The sequence below is a fragment of the Phodopus roborovskii genome, unplaced genomic scaffold (assembly GCF_943737965.1).
Source record: "Phodopus roborovskii unplaced genomic scaffold, PHOROB, whole genome shotgun sequence".
NCBI classification, from domain to species: Eukaryota; Metazoa; Chordata; class Mammalia; order Rodentia; family Cricetidae; genus Phodopus; species Phodopus roborovskii.
This window is the reverse complement of record NW_026126446.1, coordinates 307,974-321,536: the sequence shown is the minus strand read 5'-3', so window position 1 is coordinate 321,536 and position 13,563 is coordinate 307,974. Positions and strand designations below refer to the sequence as shown.

The window sequence follows — 13,563 nt, the reverse complement described above, 5'->3', positions numbered from 1 at the left end:
TGATCTTTGTTATATTTAAAAACAAACCCTTTAAATTACATATTATTTAGTGGTGTGTGTCAAGATAAAAGGCAGTCTGTGGGAATCAGTTCTCTCCTTCTACCATGTGGGTACCTGGGCTTGAACTTGGATCATCAGGCTTGGTGGCAAGTACCTTTACATGCTAAGCCTTCTTGCCCACTTCAAAGGTGAACTTTTCAATCCCTTAGAGCAGTCGCATCATTCTCTGCTCTATCACTGTTTATTGTTATCAAGTCAAAACTAGAAACTGCATCATGTTTTGTTTCAGAATAAAGCCAAATTGTGTTCTTTTTAAATTATGTTAATGAGACTATTACTTAGTTACATTTATACTTGGGGCACATGAATATCTATTTAGATGTTTACTGCCTTATACTGCTTTTCAATAGAGGCATATCTATTTTTCAGGCCCATTCTATTAATTTATAACTCTGACAAGGACACCTAGAGTCCTGACTCATTAAGGTGAAGAATTACACCTCTATTTCCCTAACATCAGCAAAATTCATTGTGGAAATAAAATAGAACTATTTCCTAAGTGCTGACAATGTAAGTTGTCAGAATTAAAACTTATACGCAAAGCTCTTAGGATTTATCTTACACAGAAAACTCAGTTAAGTTCAGCTGTTGTAGCTTTTTAAAGTAATCACTGTCATAATTGAGATACCAAGCAATAAATCTGTAGTTCTTTATATAGATATAAATTTAGGACTCGTTTTGTATATCTAGGAATCTAAATTTCTTGTGTTTTGTGTGTGTGCACACATACATGTGAGTGGAAGCCAGAGGTCAACCTCAGGCATCATTCCTCAGGAGCCATCTACTTTGTTTTATGAGATAGGCCTCTCATGGGGACGTTGGGCTCACTGCTAAAGGATGGGTTGGGACTTCCAGAGCATGCCATCATGCCCAGCTTTTGATATGCATGGGTGATGGGATTGAACTAAGGTTCTGAAGCTTTACCAGCTGAGCATCTCCCTAGCCCTACTCCCAAATTTCTTCTCACTGACAGATTTTGTTGCTACATCAAAAACCATATGAAAAGCACAAATTGAATTTGATGGTTAAAAAAAATAGGAGATAAAGAGGCTGAGAGTGTGTGTGGATGTGGGGGACCTAAGGAAGAAAAGTGAATATGGTAAAACTCACTAAATTCTCAAAGAATTAATACAGGTATTTTGTTGCAATAAATTGATCAGCCAAATACTTATTTACAAGACTTCTAAATTTTATTTTATGAAGTATTATATAACTAATTTTTATATATTTCAGGAGAATTAGAAATATCACCAACCAATCTAAGCTTACCAAGGCAATATTCTTCAGTGAGTTCATTATGTGCAGGATTTCATACATTTCCATTTTCTGCTGTGTGTAAAATGTAAGTAAAGATTTTATCAAGAACCCAAGCTACAGATCAAGCAAGCAGTTGCTTGTTTTGTTTTGTTTTGTAGTTTCTCAAGACAGAGACAGGGTTTTTCTGTGTAGCCCTGTCTGTCTTGGAACTCAGTCTGTAGACCAGGCTGGCCTCAGCTCAAGATAAGCAGTATTTAATGAAATCTCTCTATTTAAAAGCAACTTCCAAGATGCTCTTATGAAAAAAAAATATGACACATATAATGTGTTTTATAAGCAGCTTGGGGAAGGATATGAATATATATGCACCTGTTTATTTCCCCACAGAATATTGATGGTGACATAAGAAATACATAAGACTGACTTTGCCTTGAAGGGAGCTAGGTAATATGGCAATATGATAGGGACTTTTTTCACAGTATAACCTTTTACAATGATTTTTACAATTTTGAATGTTAATATAGTACTATTAAAAGTAAATGACTTGAAGATCTTAAGATCCTGACATGGAAATAAAACGATTAGGAAATTGCCTCTAAACACTTGCCAGTGATACTCACTGTCATGAAAGGCACATTGTGTGTATTAGTTCCATAACAAATACCAGAGACTGGATGGCATGAGCAGTAATGTTTTATTTCCTCATAGTCCTGGAGGCTATTGAATAATATGTTTGCTGGATCGGTTTTGGTCATGTAGGATTACGAAATGTTCTCATAACTTCATTTACCTAATTACTCTTTATTAAAAGACTTGGTCTCCAAACACAGCCATAGTCTGATATTCTGAGGGTTTAAGTTTCATCACATGGGTTTGGAGAATCACAAGGAACCCTAGAAAAAGTGGTCTAAAGCTTCATTATGGTTAAATTGCCTGGCTCCATCACTTGCTCTTAATTCCTCTTTGTCTCAGTCTCTTCCTCCATAGTGCTGGTTGTCTACTTCAAAGACTTGTTATTAGGTCTTTTAAAAGATGATACATCTGTGGCCAGGAGTAGGTAATTGTTATAGAATAGTATGTTTATCAACTTGTTTCCCACGGGAGTACCAGGGAATCCTATCCCATTTCTTTCAGCATATGTCCTTTGACCTTGCTTACCTCTGCTATGATGGCATCAGTACTGAGAATACCAGACATGTAGAACCAGGGGTTGGTCCATAAACCTGTTCAGTACCTCATTGTTATTGCATAGAATAGTCTGTGATCTTAGAATTCATACTTCAAAACTAAATCCTTTTATTCTAGTTGGACCCAAAATTGTCTATCTTAGTAGCCCAGCATACCTGACTACTGACAGAGTCTGAGATAGCTTTGGATGCTGTCTTTTATTATGTGGAGTATATACATTTAGTGTTCTCCAAGGTAAGTTAGTCTAGTATCTTGGACTAAACCCACTCAACTTTGCTTCTTATTCAAGTCACAAAACTAGGAATATAATCAGGACAATCATCTTTATTCCTATCATAACTGGAACTTAATGTGTGCTAAATCACACATCTCCAGGAAAATTACGGGAATGCCTCCAAGTTTCTTGTGAATGATTCCTTGCAGAGTAACCTGCTCTAGGATAACTGGAAACAGTTGCAGGCAAGGACCCAGAACTCATCACAAATTCTGTACACATCCTCAATGGTCTGTATGATGTCTGAGACATGGAGGAGCCAGCATTGAGTGCCCTAAGTATATCTTCACATTCTATTTAAGAATTATTTTCATTTGTTGTGCATCTTTGTGCTGTATAGAACTCTACCATGAGCTCAGTTTGTCTGTAACATGAATGAGCTCTGGAACAGCATGGCATAATCATGAATTCACATTCTTTAATGCTTTAGTTCCTCTGCTAAAGTGAAAAGAGTTTGTTTCCAAGACACAGTTAATCTTTATTAGGCTCTTTCACTGCCTTATTTACTCTGTATATTCTCATCTGTCTAAGGAGGCAGGTCAGAAGCAGGAATCAGTATATATTAGTGTAATATTAAATATCATATAGTAACTATAATAACTTTTTAATCACACAGGCTATTATATATATATACATATATATATATATATATAGTTAGAACTCAAATATCTAATGAAATTTATGAAATAAGTCTTGCCTGATGAATTATGATTTGGCAAAGTTAGGATAAAAATGGGTTTTAAAACAGTTGATGATTCTAGAGTTGTTTGAAACAATTAAAAGTTACTCATCACAGCAAGAGATAAGTCACTTTTGTCTGACTTATGGCTAAAAACTTTAAAATTCCTATTTAAAAATGGCTTTAAATCTAGTTATGGGGGTTATTCCACTATTCCCAGTATTTGGAGCCCTGAGCAGTAAGGTCATCACATTCAGACCAGCCTGGGCTATATGTTGATTACCTGTATTTTAAAAAATGTACCTCAATTATAAAGCTAAAAAAATTAAAATATTTTAAAGAAGTGAGATGCTAAGTAATGCTGCTGTACCTTTGACTTATTTGTATTACCTACTACATGTTAAGACCCATTTTAAGTTTTAGAGAGAGAAAAAAAGAAAAGTCAGGATGAAATAAGGTTGTATTTCCTTACTAATGGGAAACATGTCTTCAAAATGCTTCATTAAAAGCAAAAATATTTTCTTTTTTGGGCATGGCTGCATAAAGCATTTCTTCTTGTTTCTACTTCAAGATAATTATCTACAATCTGAAGTGTATTATCAAAAACAAACAAAACCTTGATAAATTTCAAGAATTGTCCCAATTTTCGTTTTCTACCAAATAAACTAGATTTTGGGGTTGTGTGAACGAACTGTGTGGTTTAGATCTAAATATCCAGCTTTCATTTACCTCACATTGTCAATTTAGTATCTAGAAGTACTTACCATTGCCATCCTCAATTATGTTCCATGTGAACTGAGAAACAGAATATAATCATTTCAGTGGAGATGAGAGGTTTGGAATATGAGACCTTGTGAACTAATAGTCTCCCCCCCCCCACTAGGGTTCATAGTTCCATAGCTACTAATGAGCTGTGATTGACATTAACTTTCATAGACATTTATTCCTTTCCCCTCTGCACTCCAAAAACTAGCACACAAATTTTACACATTACCTTCATTACTTACCACGATTTAGCAGCTTGATCTAAATTTAGGACCTTGTCACTTCTGGAGCCAATAGGATTTTTTGCATACTGCTGAGTCTTAGCAATAGAGAGACTAGAATTTCTATATATATATTGGATTCATGGATAGAAATTTACATAAAAATATTATTAGCCAGTCGGTGATGGTGCACACCTTTAATCTCAGTACTCAGGAGGTAGAGACAGGAGGATCTCCATAAATTCTGGTCCAGCCTGGTCTACAGAGTGAGTTCCAGGACAGCCAGGGCTATACAGAGAAACCCTGTCTCCAAAAAACCATAGATAGGTAGATAGTGTTGTGCCTACCGGGTTTCCTCAACCCCAAGGAAGTGACTCCCAACTGCAAAAGCAAAAGGTTTTTATTGCTAAGAACTGAACCGACTGGGACCTCACTCTATCAGAAGAGTAAGGTGCCCGTTTACAATTGCAAAGCATTTTTAAAGGGAAAGGGAGGTTTGAGACTGCTAGTCTCACCCCATAAGGTGTCCAAGGTTACAGAGATTTCATAAAGTACAAAGTTTTTACAAGGCAGGATTGTTTGGCGCACCTGCAAGGTTAGGGAATTTTCTTTCTTTAGGACTGGCAGGCTCAGTGGCCTTGTCCTTAAGATAATGGGGAGCAGGGAGAATGGACTCTCCAGTCAGGGAGCTATCTATATCTAGTGGCAGAAGCACTTGTTCTATTTGGTTTTCCCTTCTTGCCATGAGTCCTGTATCTTTTAGTTTTCCCTCACAGTAGGTAAATAGGTGGATGGTTGGATAGATGGATGGATAGATAGATGATAGATAGATAGATAGATAGATAGATAGATAGATAGATATAGTTGAAGTTGCAGTGTAAATAGTAAGCACAGTAATTTCACAGTAGTTACTGAAGGAGATAAAAGACGTGATTATGATGGTTAATATTTACTGCTAGCTAGATTTAGAATAATCTAAGAGACTGATGGAGCACACCCACGGTTGTGACTGAGGATGTGCCCAGAGGGCATTAACAGAGTGAGAGGGAGGCCCACCTGGGATGTAGATGGCACCACCAATGGGCTTGGGGTCCTGATGCAACAAGATGGAGAAAAAAGAGAGCAAAGAAGCACCAGTATTTGCTGCCTCTGTTTTCTGGTCAGCCATGAAGTAAGCAGCTGTCTTTTGCTTAATGCTCCTACCACCATGATGTTTACCCAAGCTCATAAGACTAAACTCATGGACTGAGCCCTTTGAAACCATGAGCCAAATTATGTTCTTTCACCTTCTCGCACACCTCTAATCCCAGCACTTTGGGAGGCAGAGGCAGGCAGATCTCAGTGAGTTCTAAGTCAGCCTGGTCTACAGAATGAGTTCCAGGAAGGCTCCAAAGCAATACAGAGAAACCCTGTATTGAAAATAAAATAAAATAAAAAAATTCTATTTGTCATTTGGTTGCAGTGATGAGAAAATTAACTAATATAGAAAATATTCTACCCACTGCCAACTTCACACCCAGACATACCACTTTAAACCACAATGTCTCCCCCCTTATCCCCCAAAGCCTCTTGTCCAAACGTATTCAGTCTGTCTCTTTGAGTCCCAGAGTCTTAAAAGTCTGATATTGTTTGAAAAACCAAATTACCACAATCTCTTACTTGAGCTTCTGTAAAATCAAAAAGAAAACTACATTATGCCAACATGTACAACAATGGGAAGTGGAGGGAGGAGAGAATAGAAAGGAAGGATGAAACCAAAGTGGATCCAAAATCCAGAAGGACAAACATTAAGTCCTGTAGTTTCACGCCTAGCCTATGAAGCATGTAGTTTTCTGATGCACACTCCAAGGGGCTTGAACAACCCAGCCTGTGTAACCTTGCCCTTTGTAGCTCACAAGACACCTGTCTTTGTTAGTTAGGATTTCTATTGCTGTGATGAAACTCCATAGCCCAAAGCAATCTTGGAGGAAAGGGTTTATTTTGCTTACATTACACTCCATCATAGAAAGCAGTCAGGACAGGAACTCAAGCAGGACAGGAACCTGAACCTGGAGGCAGGAGCTGATGCAGAGCAATGGAAGGGTGCTTCTTACTGACTTGCTTCTCATGACTTGTTCAACCTACTTTATTATAGCACTCAGGGCCACCAGCCCAGGGATGGAGCCAGGGATGGGTTCTCCCCCATTAATCACTAAGAAAATGCCCTGTAGGCATACTTGCCTACAGACTGATCTTATGAGGTGTTTTCTCCACTCAGGTTACCTCCTCTCTAATGACTTGTGTCAAGTTGACAAAAGACTAGCCAGGACACTCTCTTGGATCTGCTCAACTTGTTGCCTACAGTTCTCCTCAGTAGATGTTCTATACGCCTGGCAACTCCAGCATCCTGAGGCCTTCACCACAGCTTCAGTGTCACTAACCAGCTTCGTAGATCATTGCTCTGAGGCTCACTGCAGGAAACCCAACCCATTTGTTACGACATTCCCTGGCCTTCCAGGTCTTCTTTTTTTTTTTTTGTGGCTGAGCTTATGCAATCTCATAGCTTTTCTATTCTGTATGCCTGAAAATCCAGCATCATGTAGATGATGCCAAGGTGTGCTGCCAGTTAAAGCAGTAGTCCAGCCCCCTCAGACCATGATATGCTAGTGTCTGAGTAACTGGAAGCCTGATCTAAGGAAACCCTTTTGGTTGATGGCTCTGTGAGAACCAGGTGTCCCATCACTCTCAAAGGAAAGTCTTTCCAATGCGTTTTACACCTTAGAGACTGAGGTACTTGGAATCTATCCAATACCTGAGATGCAGAGAGGATCTTTCTTATGGCCCCCTATGAAGTGCTTAGCTTCTCTTTAGTGGTGCTGATCTCTCTAACAGCCTCAACCTCTTTATCTAGAAATTTAAACCAACCCTTTTCTAGCCAAAGTGCATGTTTTTCACATATTCCCACTCTGCCTTTTATCCCAACTAGTAGCCACTAGTAATCAATTTCCATGTTACTTATGTTTATCATTGCCACAACCAAATATCTGTCAGCAACAGTTTAAGTGAGGAAGGATTTGTCTTGATTAGTGGTTTCAGAGGATTCAGTCTATAGTTGCTTGGTCCCGTGTGCTTGGACAACAACACATCATTGTAGAGGTGGGAGCATAAGGCAGGGAAGAGCTGTTCACCTTGTGGCTGACAAAGAAGCAGAGACAGGGAATCTAATGCTCATTTGCTTTCGCATTCTCTCCTTTTATGCTGTCATGGACCTCAGTTCACAGAAATGCCCTCATGGATACACCCTTGTCATGCTTCACTAGTCTCCTAGGTGGTTCTGAATCCGATCACATTGCTGAGGAAGACTGAGCATCACAGTAACTTTTAGGCAAGCAGGGCTAATTGAGGAATTTATTAATACAAGATCTTTCAGGGAAGGAAAAAGTAATTAGAAATTTGATTTATACAGCTCTACTTCAGTTTTAGATGTTTACAAAATAGATATTTTACTTTACATATAAAGAACTTAGAAAAGTGTGCTTCTTAAAATTGTTATACACAAAACAGTAGAACTATCCATAACTATGAATGGCACATCTTGTTTAGTTTTGCATGTGATTTCTTTTTAGTGCATCAGTGATGTTTTAGTGACATTGGCACCCAATACTTTGCCTTTGTTGTTTAGGGGAACGCCTTCATGGTTTCTGTACTGGTTTTACTATTGAGTTTGTCTATGTGGCTTGTTTTTGTGTATGCTGTTGCCAACCATTGTTACTCCTCCAAGTAAGCGTAGAGTTTGTGAAATATTAGTTTCTCAGTTTAAGATCCTGTTAGAACCTAGAAGTAGTAGCTGATGGTTACCTGTGAATTTGTTTTTACCTGAGGTAGTGTGATGCAGGAATCCTTACCTGTATTCATCTGAACCTTGCTCACTGTCATGGGCACTATACCTTGTGACTCAGGAACTTTACTGCATGAATATCTGCCAGTTCCTGCTTCCTGAAGACTGCTGCTCTCTCCCAAACACTGGTTCCTACAGTGCCGTTTTAAAGCATCAAAGAAGAAAAAGAGCCCCAGAGGCCAAAGATCTTTATTCTCACCATTGTTCAAATGCTTATGTGAAATGAAACCAAGATTTGCTGTAATACTGTTTCCTCTCCAGAATGTGATGGTACTAGAATGATGTTAAATGAAGGGTGGAGTTGCAGCGGAGCTTTTTAAATCTAGAAGATAAAAGCTATGTTTATAATGTTGATGAGTTTAAGTTTTATTTTTATAGAGAAGATTTTTTTCCCCCCTTGAAATTTCATCTGGAATGGCAAAATTGTTTCTATTATTAAAAATTGAGCTGAGCAGTGGTGACACATGCTTTTAATTCCAGCACTGGGGAGGCAGAAGCAGGTAGATCTCTGTGAGTTCGAGGCCAGCCTGGTCTACAGAGCAAGTTCCAAGACTGGCTCCATAGCTACTAAGAAATCCTGTCTTGAAGAACCAAAAAGAAAAAAAATGTGTTGCTATAAAAAAAATTGTTATACAAAACAGCATATGATACTATTGATGAACTAAACTTTGATTCTTCTTTTACAGTAATTTGCTTAGTGCTGGAGAATCGACTAATAGATATTGCATGCTGTGGCAGTTGGGAAGCTGCAGAAACTCTTGGGTCTCATTCTTGCTTACAGGTACAGAATGCATAGGTAAAGGCATGTAAGGAGTACAAATGTGAGATATTTTTCTTTGACCGTTTCATAACATGAAATATGTAACATCACACAAAGTCCAGTTATCTTTTAGAGGCTCATTAGATAAACAAGGTCTCAATCTGGCTGACTTTCTCATAATTCTTACCTATGAAATGGAGAAACATCAATCTAACACATACACTTATATATGTGTATTTGTAAAATGTTTTATTTCTTTGTCTATAAATTGGTTGCAGAAGGTATTCCACATAGCTAATATTAAAAGTACCGTAAAAGTTTTCCATTTTTCAAGCATCCCAAGAAGGATGGTTTAAAACCTTTAACAAAAAACATTTGCAAATTAAAAAATCATTTTGAGTTGAATAGCCCCTCCAAGGTTATCTCCTTACACAGTGAGAATAATAATGATGGTGTCTATTTTCTAAAAACATGGGTTTACATAAATACAAACACAGATTTCACTGAAGCTTTATTTGTAAGAGTGAAAACCTGGAAACAGGGCTGGGGCTATAGCTCAGTGATCCGTGCACAGGGTAGCAATGCACAAGGCTCTGGGTTTAATCCTCAGAACTGAAAACTCCCCACCAAGAAGCATTTCGCATGTCCATTGAATAAAGGAATGCATCATCAAATGAAATATCACCAACTAATCAAAAGATATGAACTACTCCACTTAATTTCTGAAATAGCAGAGATTACTTCTGGAAAACTGACTGTGCATACCAGGGACTACTGATGACAGGAGGTTAATGCAAGAGAGAGGAGCATGTGGGTACATGAAGACAGGTAGGAGTACTGAACTGTTCAGTATATTGAGTATGATGAAGGATGCACAAATCTGGGTAGGTGACAAAATTGCATAGAATTTGTCACATGTTCACACACACACACACACACACAGAGAGAGAGAGAGAGAGAGAGAGAGAGAGAGAGAGGCAAAACTAAGACAATATGAACAAGATTGATAACTTACTACAGTGCCATTCTCCTAGTTGTGTGATTATACTGTGTAATTGGAGGAAATAGGAGAGAATACATCTCCGCATTATTTCTTATAATTACATTGGATCTATAATTATTTTTATCTTTTAAAAAAAGGATGAACTATTCACACAACATACATTTAAGTATGCTGAATTAAAGAAACCAAACCATGGAATGTAAAGAATAAAATAAAAATAAGTTAATTTTTTTTTTAAAATGTGAAAAAAGAAAGAAAGCAGAAAAAAAGAATTCATTCATACTGTGTCAGTTCATTTACATAAACTTCTGGGAATAATGCAGTGGGTGGAAGCAGGGCAGTGGATGGGGTCAAGAGAGGTAGGTTTTAAAAGGTAACCTAATGAACAAACATGAGAGAATGGAGGACTGAACTCGGGCCTTCACACATGCAAGACAAACTTTACTCACTGAGGTACATCCCCAGACCTAAGAAAAAATTTATTCAATCTTTGGGAATAGCAAGAAGTTAAAATAGCCAGGCATGGGGGCATACACCTTTAATCCCAGCACTCGGAAGGCAGAGGCAGGCAGATATCTGAGTTCAAGGCAAGCCTAGTCTACATAGTAGGTTTAAGGACAGCTGGGGCTATGTAGAGAGACCCTGTCTCAGATCCAGAAAAGGGAGGGGGAAGAGGAGAAAGAGGAAGAGGAAGAAGGAGAAGGAGAGTAGTAGTAGTAGCTGTGTGGTTTTTATTGTTAAACTAACTTGAACTTATACAAATATTAACATTTTGAAAACAAAATGCCAGATATAGCCTCAAATTTTACCTTTTCCCAAATGTGAAAATGTATTTCACTGAGAAAGTCCAATGTGAATCTGTTTATGGTTTTTCATTTATTTTCCCCCTGTTTGTTTGTTCTCAAGTTCCAAGACTCCAAGAGCCCAGCGGTCAATATTCTCTTGCAGATATGAGGAGTATCTTTTCTATTAAAGGAGACAGCCTTGTGATTAACCCTGCAAAAGCAAAGAGGTGGAGACAAGCAAGACTAAATCCAATAATGGCTGAAACTTTGGAGCATTTGAAGGCATATTTGTGTCACAATGGTCTGTCTTCTAAGGAAACTAAGCTGGAGATCTTTCTGCCTACAAAAGTGCTTCAGCTGGAATGTAAGTATACAATAGTACATACAACTTGTGACCATTACATAATGAGAAGATGTCTGACACTTGGTTTCTCCTCAATGGCTATGAAACTATACAACACATTCCAGATAAGCTTATAAATTTTGGTTCTGCCAGTTTATGACTTTTGGCCAACCTGGGCTCTGATTTCCTCTCAGAAAAATATGACAGTTTAACTAGCTAATCCAGAAATCCTTTTTTTTTTTTTTTTTTTTTTTTTTGGTTTTTCAAACCTGTGTAGCTCTCTGGCTGTCCTAGAATTTGCTCTGTAGACCAAGCTGGCCTTGAACTCAGAGATCTGTCTGCCTCTGCCTCCTGAGTGCTAGAATAAAAAGCTCAGAATAACATTGTGACATTCATCCTTGCTAATGTGTATCACTAATTCATTTATTTTATTGTTAAATAACTTTCTTATTATATGTACTTAACCAGAATGTGATCATCTCCCCAGGAGTTATTCTCCAAATTTTTAGTGTTGGGAGTAAAAATCCTATGAGTGTTTTTGTGCAATTCTTTTTATGGTCATGGTATTACTTTGCTTGAGAAAATATACAGAAGTAAAATTGATTATTGTTATTGTAGGTGTTATAGGTGTCTGTTTAATTTTACAAGAAACTATTAATATTTTTCCAAAATTATTTCACCATTGTATGTGCCCACCAGTAATGTGTGAATTTCAGTTACATGGAAGCAGCTTTTCTACTGGGCATGTGTAAGGCCCACTATGGCTTTATTCTGTATTTTCCTACTACCTAATAGTGATGAGTGTTTTTACATACTTGGTGACCAGAATTTACCATACAATTTAAAGAACAGTGGATCTTCATAAAGTCAGACATGCACAGTCATCACCACAGACTGTTTCTAGAACACTTTTAACCCTCCCTCAAATCCTGTATCCATTAGCAGTCACTCTCAATTTTTCCCAGATATGGAGTGACTAATCTATTCTCTGTATAGAGTTGCCTCTCTGAGATAGTCTATATAAATGAAAAACTGCCAGACTGGAATATTTTATTTAACATCACAATTCATCTATGTTATGGGGTGTGTGTAATGTTCAAATCATATGCCAACTTTTTAATTAGGTTTCTTTTAAAATGTTCATTTGTAAGAATTTAAAAATATATTTTGGATCCAGCCCTTTGTCCAAGACTGTGACTCATTATAACCTATTAGCAACAGAGCTTTACTGGAGTTCCTTCTTTGCCTAGCAAATGAACTCCTATTATTAAGAGACGGTTGCCAAGCCTGGCATTGGTGGTACATTCCTTTAATCCCAGCACTAGGGAGGCAGGGGCAGGAGAATCTGGTATACAAAGGGAGTTCCAGGAGAGGATCCAAAATAAAATAAAGAAATCCTGTCTTTAAAAAAAACTAGAGAGAGAAAGAGAGAGAGAGGGAGAGAGAGAGGGTTGCCAGCAGTGATGGTGCATGCCTTTAATCCCAGGACTCAGGGGACAGAGACAGTGGATCTCTGTGAGTTCAAGGCCAGCCTGGATTATATAGTAAGTTCCAGGATAGTCAGAGCTACACAGAAGAACCCTGTCTTAAAAAAAAAATAAGAAGAAGAAGAAAAAGAAAGGAAAGAGATGATAAACATTTATTTTTTAAGCTTATTGCAAAAAATGTATTTTCCAAAAAATAAACAAACAATCCCTAAAGATCAAATTATGCTAACAGGAAACTATAGCTAAAATTTATTCATTTAGAGATAGAAGTCATTTTGGTGTCTTTCATCTTCTTGTCTCCAGCCTGGCTAGAACATCAGAGTCGACCCTTGCCCATCATGCCTAAGAGTGATAAATCTACCAATGTTCAGAGATTACGTCCACAGAAGAGACCATCTTCAGAAAAACAAGTGCCACATCTGCTTTTGTCTGATGAATGTGTCTCTGTTAAAAAACCAAAAACTGAAGAAAATCCAAAGAATAACCAAGAAGTAGCTTCTAAAATAATGCAGAACACAGACAGTAGTCGTGTTGGACTTGATAACTCTGTGCCGTTTGTTGAACCAACTTCCTCTTCATGGATCAAGGCATCTTATGATAAAAAACAAAATGATTTGGACCTTTTGAGTGAATTTATTACTCTGAGAAGTAAAGACAAGCCTTCTACTTCAGATGATGAAGTCACAGGCCATGACCAAAACAATGGTGGGTAACAGTAAAATTTTGGCATAGATATATAGCCTCTAGGACTGGGCTCTGTCGGTTATACAAATGCAAGGCAATAAAAGCTCTTTTAGAAAAAATTGCATAGTTTTCATAGTCAAGGAAAATGCCATTGATACTTCTTATAAATATAGATAGATA

The 13,563-nt window shown here is 37.6% G+C and overlaps 1 protein-coding gene across 1 annotated transcript in view; it reads left to right on the top strand.

Moving 5' to 3' along the window:
• Positions 1-13,563, top strand: part of Shoc1 (shortage in chiasmata 1) — a 75,988-nt gene that overhangs the window by 27,521 nt on the left and 34,904 nt on the right. The window contains 4 exon segments of the mRNA XM_051187864.1: positions 1,294-1,402; positions 9,008-9,102; positions 10,991-11,233; positions 13,003-13,404. Coding sequence (XP_051043821.1) covers positions 1,294-1,402; positions 9,008-9,102; positions 10,991-11,233; positions 13,003-13,404 — 849 coding nt within the window.